This window comes from Lycorma delicatula, chromosome 3 (assembly GCF_047948215.1).
Source record: "Lycorma delicatula isolate Av1 chromosome 3, ASM4794821v1, whole genome shotgun sequence".
In the NCBI taxonomy this organism is placed as follows: domain Eukaryota; kingdom Metazoa; phylum Arthropoda; class Insecta; order Hemiptera; family Fulgoridae; genus Lycorma; species Lycorma delicatula.
The window spans coordinates 210,545,738-210,572,624 of NC_134457.1; the positions used below are offsets into that span (position 1 = coordinate 210,545,738).

The window sequence follows — 26,887 nt, forward strand, 5'->3', positions numbered from 1 at the left end:
TTTTTTAACAGCAATTTTAACAATAAATTTTGTTTTTACAGATTTTTCGCATCACCAAAAAAGAATCTGGCTTTTGCTTACAATAAATAAATATACTTTTCTGACAAATGTAGTAGGAATTTACTGATTCCAAATAAAATTAAAATTTTTCTAACTTTTTTTTATTTTATTAACTTATTTTACACCATTTTATTCAGAATTAGATTCTCTACAAGTTTTGTTTAAAAATTTTATGTGTTTATCACCTATTTATCAAAGTTAATATACATCAAACATAAAAAAACAGGGTTTTTTTACCCTAATTTGTTGGTTTTCACCCCAGATTTCTCAAAAAATACTCTAGATACAATTCTGGGACCTATTTTATTCAATTTTTCAAGTCAAAAACCAAAAGAAATTACTAATTCTGGCACTTTATTAATGTCCTAAAACTTTCAGTACAGCCTCATTTCATTCAGATTGTCAATAATTAGTCCGTACTAATAAACTTTAAATCACAGTCATACAAAATCTGATTGGTGATTTTGTGTTCAATTATACTTGAAGTGCATAAATGTAAACGGGAAGTTATCATCCAAATATAAATAACAAATTTATGCACAGTAGGTTTGTTATAGCAATAAATTATATTAAAGATTAAAAAACTAAACTAGATTTGGATTTAATGGAAGTTTTTTCTCATGTAAAATGCTTTAGCTATGAACCTAACATCTAACAACGTGATAGAAAACAATTTTATATTGTACTATGATCCAGTAAATTATTTATTAGATTTATTTTATCTGAAAATAATGTACACCTAGACATAGTGAAAAACACACTACATCTTAATATCTTCTTTTTGTTATCTGCTTGTTTGTTTACTTACCCTATTCTAGTAGCTGAAGTGGTATTTTAGTGTGCATATGCAATTATTTTAGTATACATCCAAGATTTATAATTATTGTTGAAGTTAATTAATTTATTTGTGATAAGTTTCTATGAGGTGGTTGGCAAATATAGAGTCTATGTTATTGTAGACTTTTAGTTAGTGTATTCAATGTTACCTCTGTTAAAAGCTGTGTCCTGTTTCTCCAACGTAGAACTTCCTGGAGTATTGTTATGTATTTCTAGAAAGTGTCTTTTGAGTGTAATAGTTTGTGTTCTTTTTTTTAACTATTTTGTATATTTTTACTGTATTTTTTCTTTAGGTTTTGTTTTTCTGCACTGAGCACAAGAATAAGTCAATGAATGAGTTGATTATATCCATGTATTAATGCTAGGTATTTTTAGTAGCAAGTCATGGTTCTGAAAATTAAAAGTTTATGGGTTATGTTAGGTGATTCAAGGTGTCTTGAGCAATATCACTATGAACTGTTGAATTTTTCTTTATTTTGAAGACATGTTTAATTTGTTGCACTTTTTATGAATGTGACCTCAATTATATGTATGCACTAAGTAAAACTACCATAACATACGTAAATCTGAGAACTGATTCAACAATTAAATTTACCTATTTCACTATTCACAAGTCAAAATCTACAACTAACAAAATTTTAAATACTTAGAATTAAAAAAAAAACTTCCTTTAAATTATTCAATGAAAAATTGTTTTAAAACAAACATATTGTCATACATTACTGTCACATTAAAAAATGTTTCTTTTACTTCAGTATATAGGGACAAGTATTCAGTTTGGTATATTCTCAACTCTACTTTGTTTGTTTTTGTAAATACACAAATAATAACATATATAATATACAATTATTTAATTTAAAAAAACAACACACAAATACAACTACTAACCTCATAGCTGTAGAATCCAACAGCTGCATGAAAAATTATACAGAGCAGAAAATGAATTTAAATTATCCATAATGCATAAAATATTCAAAACTATAACTCTACAATTTACCATTCTTGGAGGTGTGAAGGTTATTTGTTACATAAAAATATAAGTAATGTGTAATTTGTAAATTATCATACATTTATTATAAAACAGTAATGTGTAAATATGTAATAAGAGTTTGAATTATCACATACAAATAAAACAGAAAAATCTAGAATGGCATTAACTCTTTCTTTGCCAACTACACTCGGAAAATAAAAATCTAGAAATACATTTAACTGCATTTTAAATACAAACATTATAATTCTGCCAATTATAGTAGGTTATGTAAAAGTGATTACCTATGGCTATTATGATTTTTAAAACTGGTTGTTTGTGAACTTTTAAAAATGATATTTTAATATGTTATTTTATTTTGTTTCATTTATAAAATTTTGTCCATAAATTTGAACTGAACTACTGTCTTTATGGGCACAACATTTATTTAGCATTGATTATAAATAGATCATTCACAGTACCTAATTATAATGTAACAGCCTGATCACCTGACAACTGACTAATTATAAAGAAAAATATTGTGTATAAACACAACCTACATATAAAGATTAAATGGTGGCACATTTTAAAAATGAACTTTGAAAAAACCTTCTCAGTCAATTATATACTACACTACAAATAAAATAATGAACTAAATTTATCATATAATATTCAATGTTAGATCTATGCACATCAACACTTTCCTATATTGTTTGATATATGGTCCAGTAAATATGATATCACATATCATTCAGTAATTGATCTGTGTCACTCAACACTCTAATATATTGTTTGATATATAGTCCAGTAAAAATAATAGTATTGTAACAAGACCAGTACAACAAACCTGAGTAACGATCCCTGCCAATTAAGAAGAAAATAACAATGAAAAGAATTCAGAAGGGTTCCTTGTTCTAAGCTAACAGGTTCATTTAACAATCGTTCTTTGTAATACTGCCCATGGCAGACCAGCAACAGATGTTCAATGAAAAGGGGTTATCAGACCAGGGTAGGAATTTAACTGGAAAATGTAAAGGTGCAGACAGTAATTTTCATGCTTCAACAGCTATGGAATTTGGGTCTGGTTCTGTAGGTCAAGAGGATATGAGTATAAATACTCGAGGACCAGCGAGTTAAAATCAGTAAGAAGTGAGTATTCAGTTAGTGTAAGTTAGTGCGGCAAGGGTGTTCAATGCAATTATGAAATGGCAGTGTGGCAAGAGTGTTCAATGCAATTAAGAAACGGTGTGCAGTAATAACGTGTAAAGTGACATCACAAGCATTCCAGTGTGGACAGTGGGTGAATGCAGGAAGTTGTTCGGTGAGTTACTGATTGACAATTAATGAAAAAGAAAAATTACTAAACTCATTCATAAATTTTTGGGATAGTTTGATGTTAAATAGTAAAGGTATTTGCAGTAAAAGAACTTTAGACTTATCTTATTTTCATAGTAATACAATACTGATTGTTAAAAGTGCTAACACTAGTGGTCATTATAATGTACAATCAATTGAAATGAATTCTGGTATTTATGATAGATCCTATCCTTATTTAAAATTCTATTTTGTACGTAATTTACTTACTATTATTGTCATTATTGATGTCTTTTTTTTTATTGTTCTTGATCTAATAAATTGTAATTATATAAGCATTTTTAATTTTTTTTTTTGTCTTCAGTCATTTGATTGGTTTGATGCAGCTCTCCAAGATTCCCTATCTAGTGCTAGTCGTTTCATTTCAGTATACATCCTACATCCCTAACAATTTGTTTTACATATTCCAAACGTGGTGTTCCTACACAATTTTTCCCTTCTACCTGTCCTTCCAATATTAAAGCGACTATTCCAGGATGCCTTAGTATGTGGCCTATAAGTCTGTCTCTTCTTTTAACTATATTTTTCCAAATGCTTCTTTCTTCATCTATTTGCCGCAATACCTCTTCATTTGTCACTTTATCCACCCATCTGATTTTTAACATTCTCCTATAGCACCGCATTTCAAAAGCTTCTAATCTTTTCTTCTCAGATACTCCGATCGTCCAAGTTTCACTTCCATTTAAGCGACACTCCAAACATACACTTTCAAAAATCTTTTCCTGACATTTAAATTAATTTTTGATGTAAACAAATTATATTTCTTACTGAAGGCTCGTTTAGCTTGTGCTATTCGGCATTTTATATCGCTCCTGCTTCGTCCATCTTTAGTAATTCTACTTCCCAAATAACAAAATTCTTCTACCTCCATAATCTTTTCTCCTCCTATTTTTCACATTCAGTGGTCCATCTTTGTTATTTCTACTACATTTCATTACTTTTGTTTTGTTCTTGTTTATTTTCATGCAATAGTTCTTGCGTAGGACTTCATCTATGCCATTCATTGTTTCTTCTAAATCCTTTTTACTCTCGGCTACAATTACTATATCATCAGCAAATCGTAGCATCTTTATCTTTTCACCTTGTACTGTTACTCTGAATCTAAACTGTTCTTGTAAAGATTACAAAGTAACGGAGACAGGGAACATCCTTGTCGGGCTCCCTTTCTTATTACAGCTTCTTTCTTATGTTCTTCAATTGTTACTGTTGCTGTTTGGTTCCTGTACATGTTAGCAATTGTTCTTCTATCTCTTTATTTGAACCCTAATTTTTTTAAATGCTGAACATTTTATTCCAGTCTACGTTATCGAATGCCTTTTCTAGGTCTATAAACGCCAAGTATGTTGATTTGTTTTACTTTAATCTTCCTTCTACTATTAATCTGAGGCCTAAAATTGCTTCCCTTGTCCCTATACTTTTCCTGAAACCAAATTGGTCTTCTCCTAACACTTCTTCCACTCTCCTCTCAATTCTTCTGTATAGAATTCTAGTTAAGATTTTTGATGCATGACTAGTTAAACTAATTGTTCTGTATTCTTCACATTTATCTGCCCCTGCTTTCTTTGGTATCATGACTATAACACTTTTTTTGAAGTCTGACGGAAATTCCCCTTTTTCATAAATATTACACACCAGTTTGTATAATCTATCAATCGCTTCCTCACCTACACTTCGCAGTAATTCTACAGGTATTCCGTCTATTCCAGGAGCCTTTCTGCCATTTAAATCTTTTAATGCTCTCTTAAATTCAGATCTCAGTATTGTTTCTCCCATTTCATCCTCCTCAACTACCTCTTCTTCCTCTATAACACCATTTTCTATTTCATTTCCTCCGTATAACTCTTCAATATATTCCACCCATCTATCGACTTTACCTTTCGTATTATATATTGGTGTACCATCTTTGTTTAACACATTATTAGGTTTTAATTTATGTACCCCAAAATTTTCCTTAACTTTCCTGTATGCTCCGTCTATTTTACCAATGTTCATTTCTCTTTCTACTTCTGAACACTTCTCTTTAATCCACTCTTCTTTTGCCAGTTTGCACTTCCTGTTTATAGCATTTCTTAATTGTCGATAGTTCCTTTTACTTTCTTCATCACTAGCATTCTTATATTTTCTACGTTCATCCATCAGCTGCAATATATCGTCTGAAACCCAAGGTTTTCTACCAGTTCTCTTTATTCCGCCTAAGTTTGCTTCTGTTGATTTAAGAATTTCCTTTTTAACATTCTCCCATTCTTCTTCTACATTTTCTACCTTATCTTTTTTACTCAGACCTCTTGCGATGTCCTCCTCAAAAATCTTCTTTACCTCCTCTTCCTCAAGCTTCTCTAAATTCCACCGATTCATCTGACACCTTTTCTTCAGGTTTTTAAACCCCAATCTACATTTCATTATCACCAAATTATGCTCGCTATCAATGTCTGCTCCAGGGTAAGTTTTGCAGTCAACGAGTTGATTTCTAAATCTTTGCTTAACTATGATATAATCTATCTGATACCTTGCAGTATCGCCTGGCTTTTTCCAAGTGTATATTCTTCTATTATGATTTTTAAATTAGGTATTGGCAATTACTAAATTATACTTCGTGCAAAACTCTATAAGTCGGTCGGTCCCCTCTTTCATTCCTTTTGCCCAGCCCGTATTCACCCACTATATTTCCTTCCTTGCCTTTTCCAATGCTTGCATTCCAATCTCCAACTATTATTAAATTTTCATCTCCTTTTACGAGGTTAATTGCTTCATCAATCTCTTCGTATACACACTCTACCTCATCATCATCATGGGCGCTTGTAGGCATATAGACGTTAACAATCGTTGTCGGTTTAGGTTTTGATTTTATCCTTATTACAATGATTCTATCGCTATTCATCTTGAAATACTCCACTCTTCTCCCTATCTTCTTGTTCATCACGAAACCTACTCCTGCCTGCCCATTATTTGACGCTGAGTTAATTACTCTAAAGTCACCTGACCAAAAGTCGCCTTCCTCTTCCCACCGAACCTCACTAATTCCTACTATATCCACCTTTACCCTATCCATTTCTTTTTATTTCTTTTAATTGTTAGTTTCTCAATATTCTAATCGAGCCGCTAACATGCGACAGTATGTTTGATATAGTACAAACAAACAATACATACTAATAATAGTCACAAATATTTTGGTAAAAAATTTGCCATAATCAGCAATAACAATTGATATTTTTTTCTTGTCTTCAGTTACTTGACTGGTTTGATGCAGCACTCCAAGTTTCCCTACCTAGTGCCATTTGTTTCATTTCGGTATACCCCCTATATCCTATATCCTGAACAATTTGTTTTACATATTCCAAATGTTGCCTGCCTGCACAATTTTTTCCGCCTATCTGCTCCTCCAATACCAAAATGACAATTCCAGGATGCCTTAAGATGTGGCCTACAAATCTGACTTTCCTTTTACCTACATTTTTCCGAATGCTTCTTTCTTCATCAATTTGCCACAACAACTCTTCATTTGTCACTCTATCCACCCATCTGATTTTTAACATTCTCCTATGTTACCATATTTCAAAAGCTTATAATCTTTTCTTCTCAGGTACTCTGATTGTCCAAGTTTCACTTCCATATAAAGCTACGCTCCAAACATATACCTTTAAAAATGCTTTCCTGATGTTTAAATTAATTTTTGAAGTAAGCAAATTATATTTGTGACTGAAAGCTTGATTTGCCTGTGCTATTCAGAATTTTATATTGCTCCTGCTTCATCTATCTTTAGTAATTCTAATTCTCAAATTACAAAATTCTTCTACCTCCATAATCTTTTCTCATCCTATTTTTACATTAAGTGGTCCATCTACTTTATTTCTACCGCATTTCATAACTTTTGTTTTGTTCTCTATTTTCATGTGGTACTTCCTGTGTAGGACTTACATCTATGTCACTCGTTGCTTCTTCTAAATGTGTTTACTCTCAGCTAGAATTAATATATGATCAGCAAATCATAGCATCTTTATCTTTTACCTTGCACTGTTACTCCAGAAATAAAATGGTTCTTGAACATTATTAACTGCTAGTTCTTTGTAAAGATTAAAAAATAACAGGTATAGGGAAATCCTTGTCACACTTCCTTTTTCATTTCTGCTTCTTTCTTATTTTCTTTGAGTTTGGTTCCTGTAAATATTAGCAATTGTTTTTTTATCTCGATACTTGAACCCTAAATTTTTTAAAATGCTGAACATTTTAATTCAAACTACATTATCAAATGCCTTTTCTAAGTCTATGTGTGCCATGTATGTTGGTATATTTTTCTTTAAACTTCTTTCTACTATTAATCTGAGCACTAAAGTTGCTTCCCGTGTCCCTATACTTTTCCTGAAACCAAACTGGTCTATTTCTAACTCTTCTTCCACTCTGCTTTCAATTCTTCTGTACAGAATTCTAATTAAAATTTTTGATGCACAAGTAATTAAGCTAATTGTTCTGTATTCTTCACATTTATCTGCTCTGCTTTCTTTAGAATCATGACAATAACACGCTTTTTGAAGTCTGACAGAAATCCTTTTTTTTGTAAATATCACATACCAGTTTGTATAATAATCTATCGCTTCCTCACTTGGACTGCAAAGTAATTCTACAGGTATTCTGTCTATCCCAGGAGCCTTTCTTCCATTCAAATCCTTTAATGCTCTATGAAATACTCTGATTTCAGTATTCTATCTCCCTTTTCATCCTCTTTGATTTCCTCTCCTTCCTCTATAACACTACTTTATAATTTATTTCCTCCGCATAACTCTTCAGAATATTCCACCCACCTATCGACTTTTCCTTTTGTATTATAAATTGGTGTACCATCTTTATTTAACACATTATTTATTTAACTTATGCACCACAAAATATTCCTTAACTTTCCTGTATGCTCCGTCTATTTTACCAATGATCATTTTTCTTTCCATTTCAGAACACTTTTCTTTAATCCACTCTTCTTTCGCTAATTTGCACTTCCTGTTTATAGTATTTCTTAATTGTCAACAGTTCCTTTTACCTTCTTCATCACTAGCATTCTTATATTTCTATGCTCATCCATCAGCTGCAATATACTGATATCCAAGGTTTTCTACCAGATTTCTTTACTCTGCCTAAGTTGGCTTCTGCTGATTTAATACTTTCCTTTTTAACATTCTTCCATTCTTCTTCTATATTTTCTACCTTATCTTTTTTACTTAGACCTCTTGTGATGTCCTCCTAAAAAATCTTCTTTATCCCCGTCTTCCTCAAGCTTCTGTTAATTCCACCAATTCATCTAACACCTTTTATCAGATTTTTAAACTCAAATCTACATTTCATTATCATTAAATTGTGGTTGCTATTGATACCTTGCTTTTTCACACAGCTTTTTCTATGTGAATATTCTTCGATTATGGTTTTTAAACTGGTGTTGGCAATTACTAAATTATACTTTGGCAAAACTCAACTAGTCGGTCCCCTCTTTCACTTCTTTTGCCAGCCTGTATTCACCTACAATATATCCTTCCTTGCCTTTTCCAGTGCTTGCATTCCAATCTCCAACTAATATTTAATTTTCATCTCCTTTTATCTGTTTAATTGCTTCATCAATTTCTTTGTGTAAACACTGTATTTCATCATCATCATCATGATGAGCACTTATAGGGTCATAGATGTTATCACTCGTTGTCGGCTTAGGTTTTGATTTATCCTTGTTGCTAAGTTAATTATTCTAAAATCGCCTGACCAAAAGTCATTTTCCCATCGAACCTCACTAATTCCCGCTAAATCTTCATTTAACCTACACATTTCCTTCTTTAAATTTATCATCTACCAACTTTTTCAGACTTCCAACAATCCATGCTCCGACTTGTAGAGTGTTAATTTTTTAATTTTCTGGTGACCCCTTCCCTGGCAGTCCCCATCCAGAGGTCCAAACAGGGGACTAGTTTACCTCCAAAATATTTTACCAAGGAAGGGGCCTCCATCTTTGTTACATGAAAATATGCAGAGTTACATTTTCTTGGAAAAAAAACAGCTGTTGTTTTCCATTGCTTTCAGCTGCGCAGTACTCAGAGGATTGAGTGATGTCAATATGGTCGTTTAAGTTTTCCTGACCTATGCCCTAACAGCTACTGAAAGAGCTGGTGCCCTCTTTTAGGAATCATTCCTTAAAAGATATCACTTCGATATGGTTGCACCTTCGGTCCAGCTACTCTGTATTACTGAGCACCACTCAAGATCTCTCACTATCGGCAAGGTTTCATGATTCATAGAGCGGGAATTGATATTTAAGGTGCTAATTAAAACCCACAAGACATAATTACAAATAATTTACACTGTATCTAAATTTCCACATTACCCATTGGTTTATTGTTAGAGTTCATTTAATGACATCGTTTCATAATTGGTAGGATAATAATAATTGCTCTTCCATAACTAGGCTAACCTGTTTTGAGGCTGTAGAGTTTAAAAGAACGTAAAAATATTAATTTAATTTTAAAAGTTAACCTACTTGAATTGTAAAATTATTATTATTAATAATAATGAAATAATAATGCTCTACCTTGCATTGTGTCATTACCAAAACACTATGCATAATGCAGTTATGACACAACAAGGGCAGTAATAAAAAGCAAAGAATTAATTTATATCTGTAACCAGTATTAATTTTGCAGTACTTACCGCATCTTGAAACAAGTAAAGAGCCAAGTGCAACTGATTTATAGCCACTGAATCAAAGTCTAATTCTTCTTTTAGATTATGAATTGCATTTTCAATAACTTCTTTATTTTGATCAGCAATATAATCTCTTAAACCTCTCATTAATACTTCAAGATGGCTCTGTAACAAATATAATAACAACAAATCAACATCATATATTAGTAAAAGTTAATCATTAAGGTTTTCACCCTCTCTCACCCAAAAAAAAACCTGCTGCATAATTGACTAAATTAGACATTTAGTTTTGGAACATCAGCAGAAAGGAGTCAAACATTTTCATACACAGATTTACTTTAACTTTTAACGCAAATACTCAGTAAAATAACCCAGCAACACGATTACTGGGATACACAATATTTGTGGCTTCCTTGCTACAACTGTAACTTTATGAACAGCATTTATTATAAATTACACATATATCTGCTCTTTTAAACAGTACCTTGTAATACTTTTTTTCTGTTCATCATCAGTCTTTCATTTCTGTTTGGATGGTCTACAATTTTTACTGTTTTCCAATGTCTAATTTTTTACCTTTTACTGAACTTTTAGAACTGTTTTAATCAATCCTTCTCCTCTCATGATACCCAGTTAGCTTTCCTATTATAAATTATTCAGATTAAGCCTATATTCTTGTCCACTCTCCTCATTACTTCTTTATCTTTCACTTTTTGTCTGCCCATTTAATCTTCCCCTCGCCCACACATCAATCACCACTAGCCTTTCTTTTTATCTTATTCTTTGTGTCCATGTCTTACATGCAGAAGTACATTCCCAACATAAAACTTCACAAGACACTTCATGAATTTAAATGTAACTCCATCTTACTACATAACATTTTTATATTACAAAAAATTATTTATTTTCATAATAATCTAATTTTTTTGGTTTTGTATTCAATAATTATCTTTTCTTTTTACCTTGATTAATCTGAATGTTTTGGTGAGATGCCCAATGGATTTCTGAAGATACCCAAAGGTTTGGAAATCTGAAGAGTTGTTGCTTCTTTAGCAACTGTGTAGTTTAATGAAACTGGTTCAACCTATAAACCTGTACAGGAACTGTTTTTCCTGTCTAGTGGCTGAAAAGTAAACCTCTACTTAGGACTAGGGTGCTTATTGTGCAACCTCCTAAGCAAAGATAATTAGACTATTGTCAACAAACAAAACACACAATTTTGGGTATTATTAACAATAAAATTTCAATTTTAATGGCAACTTTATTCCCTTTTATTTGTAAAGAGACCATTATGCTGAATTTTGGTAGTGTCAATAGAGATACAGTAACATTAGTTAAAATTAAACAAATCTAGACTATGGACTCAAAACTATAACTATTTTCTACACCAAATTATGGTATATTTTAAAGGTACTAAAAACAAATAAGAAGTATTAAAAGAAGACAAGGATTTTATTTCTAACTAGATTCTTATTTTTTCTTCTAGATTTGAATTGATTATAGGAACTGCTTGGTTAACCCAAGGATAATATTTATTTCTATGGAAAGTTACACACACAGACTAACAGAACAGTTTTTTTTTTTATTATAGCACAGACAAGAAACAAAAAAACTATCAATTGTATCATCACAGTTTAAGTGCCAAATGCTATTTTGAAACTTTTTACATAGTTACTCGAGTCATTTTCTAGTCATAACTCTTTAGACCAACAATTCTCAATGAGGATATTCTGTAAAGTGTCAGACAGACTTTCAAACGTAGTATTCAGATACCCAAGCATTAGCTGAAGTTTCACAGAGAATATTCATAAGCTATGAAACAGGAGATTAAGGCTCCCACTAAAATAGCTGTACATAACTAGAAGCTGTATGCTGCTAAAAACATGCTATAAAACTTTAGTTCTCATATAAAATTCTATGCAGAATTTCTGATAAAATAATATATTGATAAAACTAGAAAAAAAAATAATACCATATTTAGTACAGTTTCTCCAATATCTTTGTTAATATTCATCAACCAAACTTGACAAATATTACTTTGATCCTGACTTAACACTCTTGATAAAGTCATTCTTCTTTGTGAGTCTTTTTTAAGAAGATAAAATCCGTCTTGTTCAGTAGGAGCACCAGGAGGACATCGAGGACCTCCATCAACTTCAGGAGACATAAGGCCACCTGATGAACTTCGCCTAGTCAGTGTCTGATCAGAGTCACAAGTTGAATTAGGTAAGCTGCAATCATAAGAAAATAAATAAATATAAAAGATATCAAATTAAAATTCTAATTTGGTATAATGTGATGAAACAAGCAGTAAAATTCAAAATACAAACGTAATTTTTCACTGTCAATCTGCAGCTATTAATCAATAAAAATTGTGGATAAATAACTCATTAATGCCATAAACATTTTTACTTGTTATTCTAATTCAGATTTTTTTCAAGATTATTGGCTATCATCCAATCATCATCGTAAACATTTTATGTTCTAGAAACAGTTATCTGTTTTGCTACAATTAAAAGCTGATGCTTTCTATTGCCAATATATTTTTGAACAGAAAAAAACAAAATATAGGATCCAGAAATATAACTCCCAGTACATTTTTTACTTTAAAATAATTTTTCTGGAGTTGGTTAATAAAAAATACAGTTCTATCAGTCTTAAAAATTTATTTATCAATGTAGCTGTCTCTGCAGGTTTGGCCAAACTATTTAGCTACTGTTAATAGCTACATGAAAACCTTGAGGTTCTCCTTTTAATTTTCAGAGAACAATATTGTTTCACAAAGAATCTTTCTTCATATAAATACAGAACAAGTAAGACTACTTTTATTAAGAAAAGTGGCTAAAACATTAGCTTTTGACAGTAAAATTTGTCTACTTATGGAAATATTTTGAGTATATGTTTGTTTAAACTAGAATAATGGAGCTTATCTAAATTCATTAGCTACTGAATGCTACGATATCTAAATTCTTTTTATATTATTTTTAAAACTAATTTAATAAAAATTTCCGAATTATACCAACGGGTGTCGTATTTTAGGCATAAGTAATCAAACAACCTCTTTCTGACTCTAGATGACCATAGTTACAATCTGCTAATTTTTTATAGAATGCACGAGAACAACACTCTGGATTTCAATTTTCATGTGCTGAACTTCATACAGGAAAAATAAAGATAATTATAATACATAATTTATTAAGTATCAGATTAACTAAAATGACCAAAGCGATTTGAACTAATCCAAGGAAGTATTGAACTAATAATGGCAAATTTATCGATTAAATACATCATCGCATAACACACCATTGTTTTGAAGTAGCAAAATTATGGCTCATACGAACACTAGAAAGAATTAACATAAAATCATTTATTAAATGGATAAAAACATAAAAATAAATAAACATTAAGTGACTGAAAGAAAGTAATGGTCTCGTAAAATTATAGAGTACACATGACAAGATCTATTTGGAACCTCAACATAATCAACCACAAAGTTTCCTCTATACAACTGTTTTAAACATAAGCAATTTCTAGGTATTTTTAGTTTTTAAGTCTATCTTTAAATTACTAGTCTTATAAAGTCTTTAAATCATTTGTAAGCTCTCTCAAGTCAATTTTTCAAAGTAATCTAGACATGTTCATGACATTTGTGTATAGTCAACAAATTATGAAGATAACAATTTTCTCCCTAAGCCTGTGGGGGGGGGGGGAGGGGAACAGGTGCATTCCACAACTTGAAATTTTAGAAAATAGTTATGTTTCAATAATACAATTAATTAAAAACACCAGCTAACCATAGCAAATTAAATTCTCTTTATTAATTTTCTTATTTGATCAAAATCTTTCAAATGATTGGCTATTAATCTAATACATGAATATAATTATGTATATACATTAATATATGACCTTATGTATAATACATTATAAATATATTAATATACGTATAATCTAATATACTTTCGTTTGCTGCAAGCAACATTTCAATAATGTAACTAATTTGTTTATATGTCAACAGTATTTAATATGTATTATACTGTTGCCTCCTGTAGAGTTGTCCAGCGTCTTGTAGGGCAATAACAATATAAACCCAGAAAGCAAGAAATATATCTATCCCTACTATTTATCTTAATTTCAAAATCCAGAAAGCACTACTGAAGATGAATTAGCAAAAATTTATTACTACAAAAAAGTTATGATTTGTTACAATGTATACAAAATGATAAAACAATAATTAATGAGGTCACATTATTACTAAAATGAAAACATAACATTAAGTAAGAATTATTTAACATAAAAACAGAAAATGCATCTACATTTATTGTATTTTATTCCAATATCAACTGATGATTCCCTATCTAAAAACATTTATTAACAGTAAACAATCACTTAACAACAACACTCTTGAATCTTGAAACTTCAAACTACCAATCAATGTCAACAGTTGTACCCAATATCTCAATAATGTTTTCTAATCACTATTAACAAAAAACTTAACAAGTACTTGAAAATTTAAGTTAATAACATATCTCTGACTGACATGCAATAAAGTTTACAGTATAGCAGTAACAATAAGTGAAATATAGATTAATAATATTAATTAAAAATAAAAATACTCGATCACAAAAAACAAAATCTTATAAAATTTACAAGCTTCAAAATTAATATTAATTAAAAATGAAAGGGACAAGGGCTGCACGGCTCTCAATATCATTTAAAAGTATTTATTAAAAGATTTATCAATTTTTCAGATAATTAAACAATGCATGCACACTGAGGTTGTGACAACAAAATTACACCTATTATGAAGAAAGGTTAAATAAAAAATCTGCTTCCTGTTTTCAGTTACAAATGTATTTAACTACAGTTTTGTGTTTTTATCCATTTTCCAACCATCCAATAATTTTATTTGTAATAAAGTCTACTATCATTACAAATGTAAATAGTAAAAAGAGAAGCTAATAACATGATAGTTTAACTTTCCTGAATAAATTTATCCCTACTATTTCTCTTAACAATTGCAAACTGCATTAATAGATGTTTGACAGAAATGAAGATGATAATTTTTTAGGGAGAAAAGTACTTAAAAATGACCAAGTGAGATTCCCAACAAAATACATATGGTTCAAGTAGTGGTCATGTACCCGAAAGGAGCCAACCCATTACTTTGTCTAATTTTCAGAAAACCAACAAATATGATCATTGGGGAAAAAAATTACTCCCTTCCTCCTATAATTACTCTAGCACCAGCATTACTAATCTTCCTAGTTGTTTATACTTTAAAATATAAAAATTTCAAAAAAACTTAAATCCTGAACAAGTATGTAATATTTTATAAGGAGGAAAAATGGGAAGTTTTACAAACTTTTTAAAATTATTAGTAATAATTCTTTAATCAGTAATCATTAATTAGGGATTCCAATTACTTTTTCTCCAAACTGCAGCTGGGATGATATGTTAATCAATGGTTTGAAAAGGGTCATCCCACTCTAATCAAATTTTCATAAATTCAATTTAATATTGATTGACCATTATGTAAGAGATGAAAAAGTAACAAAAAATATATAACAATAATAATAATAAATAGCCTCCTTACTCACTTGGACCCAAGATTCACCCAAATCACACTTCATATGTATTTCAACATAAACAACATTTCAGTTTTAAAATGTAATCATTTCAACTGTTTAATGTTTTCAGAGCATGATAGGTTTTAAAAAAAAAAAAAAATCACTTCTTCAATAGAAGAATGTTTTTAATATTCTTTAAAAGTTCTGTGGTGAAGTTTTCATCAAAGTGCACTAACCTTTAGATGATAGTCAAGGATTAAAGAACTACCACCTTGTATGAATTTGATAAAAATTAATAACCTTCAATACCGCAAGTACCAAGTCACTGTAACTACTGATTTCATGATTATAATAAATTCATCCACTCGTGAGATAGTAAGCAAAGTCTGTTTTGTTGGCATTGGCATTGCTACACACACCCCTCACTCTCTCTCTTACTCACTCAGTATACAGAAGAACTATCCCAAATTTATTTGCATTTTTGGACTCAAGAAACATAAACAAAAAATACAAACACACAGTAATTAAAATTTTAACTCTTAACAACAATTTTTTTATTTGAAGTATTCTACTCCATATTAACCAAAATAACATTTTTTAAACTTGCATCGTACATCTTTTCAGTTACTCATTTAGCCATCTTAACAGAATACTTTATTACAGATTTCTAGAGAAATTAAATTATCAAATTCCTTTAGTAAACCTAGTCATCATTTTAGTTAAGCATGGATAAAGATAATGAATAAATATTTAAAAAAAAACATTAATAAAAATGCAAAAAGTGTGGAATATACATATTCCACACTTTTTGTTGGAAAAGGCTAAGGAAGAAATCAGTGAATCATACTAAACAAATATTATTGAACTTCAGTTATAAACTGTTTCATGAAGTCTATCAAATTTATATTTTTTGTGTGTTTTTGGTGGGTAAAAAACAGATTGGCGTTGTCATCGCCCAGAATAAAATTTTATAAAAGAAAATAAATAGAAAAAACTGTCTTAAAAATTAAAAAATTTAAAAACACTTAAAACTAATATCACAGCCATAAAAATAAAATTAAAAATAAGCTTAAAACTAAAAACATAAAATTTAACTACAATAAAAAAAGTTTAAAAAATTCCAAGAAGGGTGTAAAGGGTTCCTACTCAGATAAAGGGAAGACTAAAAAATTAAAAAGCTAAAACTTAACAACTAATAACACATAAAATATCACTAAAAATAAATAATATATATATATATATATATATATATATATACAAACAAAATAAATATAATGAACCCGAGAGGACTGTAAAAGGCTCCTTCTCAGATAACAAAAGCAAATGTAAATTTAAAATCAAACACATCACAGCAAAAAACACATAACACTATTAAAAGCTATGTTAAATATTAATACTTCTAAAATATAAAGAGACCAGTACAAAACTTCTTTATCATTGCCCAGGATTTGACGAATGTTCCTGGGCAATTTAAATTTATGAAGCAAGGCCACTTAACAAATGCAATCCACAAGGATGTGGCGTACAGTCAAGCAGCAGATGCATCGTACACATGTTGGTGCATTTACTTTTGACATTAGACATCAGTGTGACTACTTTCTCTTAACGGAGTTTTCTAAAAGACGAGTTCCATGGCAACGCAGTGTTTTTAATGTACCAGAATTTATTATCCACTGTGGCAGTCCAGTCACCTTGCCACTTTATTCGAAGAGCATGTTTAACACAATTGCTAAAACTGTATGTAGTAACACGATTGATGAAGGAAGGTTGACTACATGCGACCTTCACAGCAGAATCTGTGCGTTCATTGCCCACAATTCCTACGTGGCTAGGGATCCAGCAGAAACTCACTTGTGTGTTACGGAGGTTCAACTCGATGATTGCGTTATAAAGTTTTGGTGACTAACAGATGTCTATAGTAAAAATCTTCCAACAGAATTTTGGGTTAACGATATTTAAAGCCTTATTGATGGCATAGTGCTGCAGCAAATATATTTGTAATATTAGGCAGACCAAACATATAGATTCTGGGATTCTGGTATTAAGAATAAATGCGCACCCAACAGTATCATTCTGTTTCGATCCATCTATGTATATTATTGCATCTGGGTTTATTTTGGAGAGAATATAGTGAAAATTTTACTGAAAGATGATAAGTGATGTTGATTGTTTCTTGTACATGGTAAGATCAAAAATAAAATTTATAAGGTTGATTCTCCACAGAGGATATGAACAGGGATACGTTGGAAAAAAGGAGGTTTAAAGACGATTAAAAGCTGTATTAACCGCCGGATACATACACCAATATGTCCAGTGGAATATGGATGGTCTTCATATCTTTGTGAATTAGAATTCACAAGAACCGCAGTAAAAGCTGGGTAATTCAGTTGCCCTTTAAGACGGGCAAAGTAAGATGCTGAAAGTTGGTCACGTCTATCCCAAAGTGTTGGTTTACCATACTCATCAAGTATGCTAATGACAGGGCTTGATCTGAAAGCCCCTGCAGTAAGACTAAGAGAAGCGTGATGTACAGCATTTAACATCTTCAGCGTGGTATTACACACTGAAGAGTAGGCAATACAACCGTAATATCAACAGGAAGTAACTAAGGAATAATAAAATTGCAACATACATGACCTATCAGCTCCCCAATTTATCTTCCAAAGATGAATTCTTAAACAAAATTAAAAATTTTCTTATTCCTTTCCTGTTATTACAAGGGTGAATCAATACACAGTCCATCCCACAGGAAAGGTGCCGCATGTGAAATAAAATACAAAACATTTATTTTTAGTTTATATGACTTTTTATTTAAAATAGGCTCCCTGTGAGTCAATACACGTCTAGAAACATTGGAAAAATTGTTTGAAACAATTCTGATACTCTACCTTTGCAATTGCCTGCAGTACCATGGTCGTAGCCCACTGGATATCTGAAATCGTATCAAAACGATGAAAACCCTCGAAATACTGAAAACACCATGTTTCATCACTTGTTATGATGCTTGACATGAAATCTGAGTCCACAGTGACCGATCTTTTCATGTCTCTGTTGTGTTCCAATCTGCAATATTTTCAACCATCAGTGAGTGAGTGGGACACAAAGCAACAACAGATCTTCTTTTTGCCCAAATTTTCAGTTAGAATGTGATGCAGTTGTTTTAGGAATTCCAGTGATCTCCTCAATTAACCTGGCAGATCCACAATGATTATTTTGAAGAATTTCAGCCACTTTTTGAACATTTTCTTCTACTCGAACTGTTAATAATGTTCCTGGACATGGATCATCTTCAATGCTCTCACTACCATCACGAAACCTTGCATATGACTTGAAAACATTTTTACGACTCATTGCTTACCACTACCATATACAGTTTGTATCATTTTAAAAGTTTCTGTGGCACTTTTACCCAATTAAAAAAAAACTTAATGTATGCACAATACTCCATTGCTCCTTTCATGACCAAAGTTCAAATGTTAAAGTTTTGGTTACTATGAGCAGTCTGTGATACCAGCACTGTTAAATTTAAAACGGAAGGTAGTCAAAATACCATGCTAGTTATTAATTCATGCATGCGTTCACAGATCGCATTAGTAGTTCACGAATATAAAATCAGTCACCTTTCCTGTGGGACAGACTGTGTATAAACCGGAATTTTTGGTGTCGTTGACACACAGCTAATGGAGAGGGGCATGGCTTCTCAGTGTTGTATGTAGGGATGCATGAAGGGGATCCCAATCTTAGAAAGCCAGCTCGTTACTTTTTGTTAGTCACTATTCACAACATCAGAACAGGAGGTATAAACACATGTTGTGCAATTTATTATTATTAAATTTCTCACAGTAGAGGGTGTGAAACCATCTGAGAATTTTGAGAATACTTCAAGCACAATTTGGGGACAACACACTTAAAAAGACTCAAGTGTATGATTGGCATAAGCAGTTTTTGGAAAGACGAGAACCAGTTGAAAATTAAGGTCACCAATGTTGCCCAAGTATAAGTGCTTCTGCTGAAAACGTTCTCATGGTTCCTCACCTTATCAAGGACAACCATTGATTAACAATTACAGAAATAGTTTCTGAGATCAGAATAAGCTATGGCAGTGTGATGACGGAAAAAGTGGCAGTGTGATCGTTCCCTCGTCTTCTCACCAAAGGACAGAAGCTCCATCAGCTAGAGGTGTGCCAGCAGTTATTGAGTTGTTACCAAGCTAAATAGGAATTCTTTTTGCTTCACATCATAACTTGCAATGAAACTTGGGTGCACCATTACACATCAGAATCAAAACAGGTAAGTATGGAGTGGCAAAAGGGGAAAAACTGCACCCATTAAAGCCAAAACTTGACTATCAGCTGGAAAGTTTCAGGTCACAGTATTTTTTGATTTCAAAAATGTTTTGTACATTGATTTTCTCCATAAAGATCACACAGAGAATTCTGCATGCTGCTGCCAACTTTTAGATGAAGCAAAACTCACATATTGTCAAAAAAGATTGTCAATTTCCAATCTGAGACGTCGTTCTGCTTCACGACAATGCTCAGCCCCGTGACACAGCTCAAACTCAAGAAAAAATTGCTCCTTATTCTGGACTACACTGGAGTACTCTCTATACCATCTGGACTTATCACTCTGCCATTATCATTTGTTTGGGCCATAAAAAGAAGCACTTGGACAACAGAAATTTAAAGAAAATGCTGCTACTGAAGTGTTCTTACAAAATTTATTGATGTTGCACCAATCTTCTTTTATGACAGTGGGATCAAAAAGCTACCTATCTGCTGGGAAAAATATTTTTCAAAAGAGAAAATTATGTAGAAAAATAATATTGTGAGTATGTATTTTTATTATCCTTCAATACATTATAAGACAAGAATTCCAGTTTATATTTGATTTACCCTTGTATTTTACCAATAAAATTGTTACGTTTTACGCTCCTTTTTTACTTTCCTGGATGATACAACATTTTGGAATCCCATGAATTAAAATACAAAAATTATACTAAAAACATTATGGCTATAGATTTTTTTTATGTGTTGTTTTATATTTTAGTTCATTTATCAAGAATGGTTTAACCAAAAATCATTAAATTTTGTAAAATTAAATAAAATATTTCCCATTTCTAATACAAAACATTTGATACATCTCTAACATTTAATATTTTGAAATATGGAATTAAACTGTTTTTAATAGCATACTCTAATTGAGGTATTGTCAAAGCATGAAACAATTTTAATTCTTATGGAAGAGATAGGTTCAACCCTAAAAATAAGTTCAATGAATTATTTAAAACTATTAACTTTTTAAATGATAAACCAAATCAAAAAAAACATTTGCTAAACTTACATAATGCTTCCAGTTCTCTTGCAGCTTTCTGAAATGATGTTGTATGCAAGTATTGAAAAAATATTTATTTAATTTTGATTTGTTTTAACATTTGAAAAGGTAATAGTTTTAAATAATGTCCAATGTTGACCATCATGACAAAAATTAGCATAGTTCAATGGGTTTTTAACTTTCTAAGTTTAAGCTACCGACTTTAACTGTCCTTTAACTTATAATTTGTTATTATAAATGAAGAATTTTCTGGATGCGAATAGATCAAAAATATATTACAGAAGGAGGGACGACTAAAGTTACAAAAGTATTTGAAAACAAACGAATTCAAAAAACGATTCCACAAAAAGAACCTACCAGAAAGATTTTTTTAAAAATTTTTCTTTCAATAAATATTTTTAAATGATGCTGGAAGCCCTGCCAGTTTTAATTAATATTTAATTTTGCAGCTTGTGAAATTTTAATAAGATTGTTTTTTGTGATTAAGTATTAATCTATATTTGACTTATTGTTACTGCTACACTATAAAATTGTTGTCATTTTTTACCCTCAAAATATTCATCCAAGTTGATTTTTATAACAATGTTTCATGACACCATTGAATGAATACACTTATTAATTTTGTGCAAATTTTTACATTTTTCTGTAGTGAATGTAAATAATATTCTATAGTAAATCTGTAAAATAATTTTATTATTTTCTATTTAGAAAGAAGAAAATATGAATAGTGGTACAGAAAAAGATAATTTTTAATTTAAATCATTGGGCTAAATTTCATGTGCATGAAAAAGCCAGGGAAAGCTTCCTAACATATTTTTTTGCATTTATTTACATTATATTAATATTATGGATTACAAAATAGTTTATCAAAAGTTATATTACATCTGAGTCTATCCTAAACATATTTCTGTACTAGTTATCTAATTAATGGGATCTGGGATCTAGCATTAAACACTAAACAGTACAGCAACATGGATGTCTGAACTCAAAACACTAAACAGTACAGCAACATGGATGTCTGAACTCCTTGAATCCATAATTAAAAGAATTGTATACACATCTTTAAATTATTTTAAAAGAAGCCCTCAAAAATTTTCTTATGGTGAATAATTACAGGTATTACAATAGGACAAGCATTAAGAAAATGCTAGCAAGGTGTTAATTTCATGAATCATCTGGAAATACAGATCATGCAATACTAATAAAAACTGTTTTTATTTATATTGCACTAAATATTATTAATGATAAACAGTTAGGATAAACTACTTAATTTTTATAACTAGCTTAATCAGCTTCAAATAGTATAAAAACAGTACTGGTAATTAACAATTAATTACATACATTATGACCGTAATATATTATAAAAGAAAAAAATAATAAAAAATGAAACATTTTACAGTAATACAAGAAATATCTTTTCTAAAAAATCTGATGTGGACACCACATGACTTCCTTGTACGCCTATTAAATTACATATACACATTTTTTGCTGTACTTCATTTGATTTGAAAGTGAGATACAATCCTCCAATTCTTTAATAAAGTGGACAGTTACACAATTGCTGAAATGAAAGAATGTGCACACAAATTAAGATCACAAGAATTATATCAAACCAAAGAGCGATTAAATGATTGGCAACAAAAAACAAATAAACGAAAGGATGGTCAACTCCGACTTAGGGAGAATATTGTTCGACAATATCAGAGGAGTAATGAACTAAAAGATAAGAATTTTTTGCAATTTATTTAAGATCAGGCATGTATGCCTCAGTGTATATGTTGTTCTTGTGAGGGTCTATTTTTCAATCGCTCTGTAGTTAACTTAAACGTAGATAAAATTAGACAGAGATTCCAGAATAATTAAATAAGATTAACAGAAATTAAACTAAAAAATCCAAAAATAATATAATTTGAAATTACAATTTCAATTAATACTAAATAATAGTTGTTTCACAAAATTTATTACATATACACTATGCAGGTAAGGGTTGTGGTCAATTATCACACCAAGGTATTCTGCTTCCTCTATTCTTTGTACGTCAGTTGGATGCATCACCTCATCCTTCTTCTTCCCAAGATTAATTGTTGGCTTTTAAGTTTATTTTGTGTCCAATTATTTGTATCAGGATACTGCTGGGCAATATTCATTGATATGAATGTCCTGATTTCCAGTTCTTCAGCGGTTTTATTTTTCAGAATCACTACAGTGCCATTAGCATATATAAGATTTTTTTTTTTGCTGGTTGGTTTGCTTGGAATTTCTCCCACTACCACCCCATTCGGTCGCCCTAAAACATAAGACCGAATGTCTGTGCCACAAACAGCTACTGAGCCTTGAAACAGTTTAGCAACCAGTGTCCTAACTAGCTCCTAGAGCTAACCTAAAAGCGTGAGCAGAATAAGCATGGTACCACACACCACTTGCTTGTGTGTCCCACTGCCCACTTGTCATATATCACTAAAATGAGTAGGTGCATCCCGTCAACTACTGAAATATATATGACTGTCAATAATTAAATTTATCTCATCAAAGAGATACAGAATAGTCTTATATATAAGAGATACAGAATAGTTATTTAAGTAGTTGGGAAAGTCACTGACATAAAGAGGTTTGTTAAAAAAAACTTTTTAAATTACACGCAAACATCTACAGATGGGGGTGCTCTGACCACCATGAGCACCTAATGGCATATCTTGGTAATGTAACACCTTTTACTGGGTTCTAATCTATTGTTAGTTGTAGAGTAACTACCAATTGAGTGAGAACATGCATAAGCTGTTCATCAGATTGTTGTTTGTTATTCAATCAGATTGTAAAATTGTTAAGCTGTTCTTAAGGAAGTTGTCGTCTGCATTTGCAAGCAGTTACTGACAGATTACAACCTGATTCTGCTTCTGGTCATGTCAACAAATCCGGCACAAATTTTGTACAGACATGATGCATTGCCATGTTTTTCAACCAGGATTTGATGGCAAGATCCTATATTTATGCCAACTCTTTCAAGAACCTCATGAACAGCTACACACAGATTTTGATAAATTATAGTGCACACACTCTGAACAAGTTGGTCTTCTGTTGATGTGGAGGATCGTCCAGTCCTTGTATCTTTGGCAACCAAACTTCTGCCCTCCTTAAAACAGTTAAACCAATCATAGCATTGTGTTCGGCTCAAGCATACATCCTTGTATGCTTGGTTAAGCATTTGGAATGTTTCTGTGACAGTTTTCCCCAGTTTTATGCAAAGTTTCATACTTGTTCCTCCAACTCGTTAATTTTTGCTTTTTCACTAATCTATGAGCAGCTTATGCACAACTCACTCAATCGGTAGTTGTTTGACTACTAATGCATAGATCGGAACCCAGTAAAAGGCAATATGTTACCAAGATATGCTGTTAGGTGCACACAGTGGCCGGAGCACACCATCTGCAGAAGTTGGCATGCAATTTAAAAAGTTTAGTCTTTTTTTGAATAACCCTCACATACAATGTGTAGAACAGCCTGTAAAACTGATCCCTCAGGAATACCTCTATTTACAAATAGTTTATTAGATTTTGTAGTGTGTTCTGCTCAAACTTTGGTTGTTTTGACTTTACTTCTAGTGTGCCCTTAACACAGTTCCTAAACCAGTCTGCAGCTTTGTCCTTTACTTCCAAGTTTTTTTAATTTTGTGAGAAGCTTGTCATGAAAAATTCTGTCAAAGGCCTTACCGTAGTCTAAAAATATTGTAGTTGATGTTTCTCCAACTTCACACCTGATTACTGTATTCTACTACACTTATGACAGCAATTCCTGTTGAATGTTCTGCAATAAAACCATGCTGTTCTTGAGGGATTGTTCCTTTTGAAGTGGTCCAGCAATCTGTCAAAAGCAACGTTTTCAATGACTTTAGAGAAGGTGGGCAGAAGAGCTATGGTTGGTAATTTTCTTGTTTTGTTCTGTCTCCGTGTTTGTATTTGGGGTACACTTTGGCATATTTCATTTTGAAGGTACTTTTCCTAGTGAGAGTGAAAGGTTTATAATGTAAGTTGGTGGATGTACAATTTCTTCTATATAGTGCTTAAGTAGGCTCGATGAAATGTCAAAACCATTTGAGTTTTTAGGTTGAAAGCTTTTAATGATGTTTGATACCACTGAGGCAGCTGCCAGAGTACAAATTGTTTTTGTAAAATATAGTGAGGGGGGTTAATGATTGGTTAGTTTGTTATTTTTATTGTACAGTTCCAAGATGTTGTAGGCTATATTTACATAAAAGTCTAAAGTTCTAAGATTCAAATTCTAATAAAGCTAGTTATTTTTATACAGATTTGAATACTAGATCATGGGTACCGGTGTTCTTTGGTGGTTGGGTTTCAATTAACCACACATCTCAGGAATGGTCAACCTGAGATGATACAAGACTACATTTCATTTACACTCACAAATATCATCCTCCTTCATCCTTTGAAGTAATGCCTTACGGTGGTTCCAAAGACTAAACAGAAAGAGAGGCTATATTACAAAGCAGTTGTTAAATTATTCAGCAATTAAAACAGGATTTTCAGTGTTTGTTCCATTTTATTCCAGCTGAAGAGAGTAATCTTTGGCAATCTTGTGGTTTCTTTCTTGATTTATAATTTTCCACATTGCTTTGGTCTTATTTTGAGTATTATTTATAATTTTGGTTGTTGCTTTCTTTCTTGAGTTCTTTAAGTAGAGGTCATATTTTTTTTACTTCGGAATTCTTTCACTTTGTTCTCTTGTGATGAACTTAAAAGGTACCTTTGTTGAGCTTGCAAAAAATGTTCCTTCTACAATTTTATTTCATTTTCTAGAAACAGTTTTTTTTAAAGGTCATACAATATCTAGGTTATATGTGAAGACTTCAAAGAAGACATTGTAAACAATTTCTACAGATGATCAACTGTAGACATTATCCCACAATTGTTTCTTTATAATGTTATCACTGTATTTTCTTTGCTCAATTGTAATCCTGGTGATATCATTCCTTCCAATATCTATGGAGTGGATTTGTCCTGCATATCTGAAATATAAGTAAAAATTACTTACGTGTTCAGCTATAGGATGATTGGTGCAGTTCATATCTATAGAAGTTCTGTTATGTGGAGTGATTTGTGTGGGTGGTAAGTCAAGCCTGTTGATGTTTATGCTGGGCTCAAGGCAGTCCACGCTGATATCCCCCATGACAATAATTTTTTTCTTCCATACAGGCAAGCTTTCAAGAACTTCTGTGATCACATCTTGGATTCCTTCAGTTTCCTTGTGGTTTGTATATTTCAACTATGAAAATGCCATTCTTATTAATGATTAGTTTTACGGCACAACCTCACAGGTAGGCTCAATACCAAGGGTTTTTGAGTTGTGACTCACTGTTATGTTCAACAGCTCTTGACTTACAAATATGCCAACGCCTCCTTTTATGTGGTTCTGGTTATGTAATATTCAATTGAGGGCATAGCCACATATACATTGTATTAAAGCATTACATATAATAAATTGTTAAGTTGAAATTATAGTGTTCAAACATTATAAATTAAAAAATCGGGTTTAAAAACAATATTTTTTTATAGTTAATAAGTTTATATACATACATTATTTAGCCTAAAAAAACGAATTAAGTTGTCATGATTATCATACAAGGAAAGAGAGAAAGAAATATTGACATCAAAAAATATATTAAATTATTTCCAAAGATCTGACCATAAAGACTAGCTTAATACAAAAACTGTCAAATAATGTAAAATAGTGTAGAAAAAAATCCCTTTCAGCATGCTGAAGGTGAAGGTAGATTTCACCAATGCTAAGTAGGGCATAAAAAATATTTCCACCTTAAATTTAAGAAAAACTACAAATTTACTCAATATTGCAATAGTTTCATGTGAAAAAAGTTTCACATGCTTAGCATATAACAAGCCCAATCTTCTTGTAATTACAGCAACATTTTGATCATCCCTTGCTGTAAGGGTTGGTCATATCAAAAATTGTTTAAGATAAAAGTTTTAAGTAGTGTTTAAGAGGACTAACAACCACTTTAAACCGATCCAATACTGTGCCTATTAAGGGAGGTATTACTTTTTTTTTTTTG

At 31.3% G+C, this 26,887-nt stretch overlaps 1 protein-coding gene across 3 annotated transcripts in view; it reads right to left on the minus strand.

Annotated features, from left to right (window-relative positions):
• The window catches only part of Ask1 (apoptotic signal-regulating kinase 1), a 140,651-nt gene that overhangs the window by 17,596 nt on the left and 96,168 nt on the right, over nucleotides 1-26,887 (minus strand). For all 3 annotated transcript variants that reach the window (XR_012755838.1, XM_075361440.1, XM_075361439.1), the window contains 2 exons: nucleotides 11,877-12,135; nucleotides 9,911-10,069 (listed from right to left, as the gene is read on the minus strand). Coding sequence is in view for 2 of the 3 variants with exons in the window: in XM_075361440.1 (XP_075217555.1) it covers nucleotides 9,911-10,069; nucleotides 11,877-12,135 (418 nt within the window). In the remaining variant the exon portion in view is untranslated. The remainder of the gene's footprint in view (nucleotides 1-9,910; nucleotides 10,070-11,876; nucleotides 12,136-26,887) is intronic.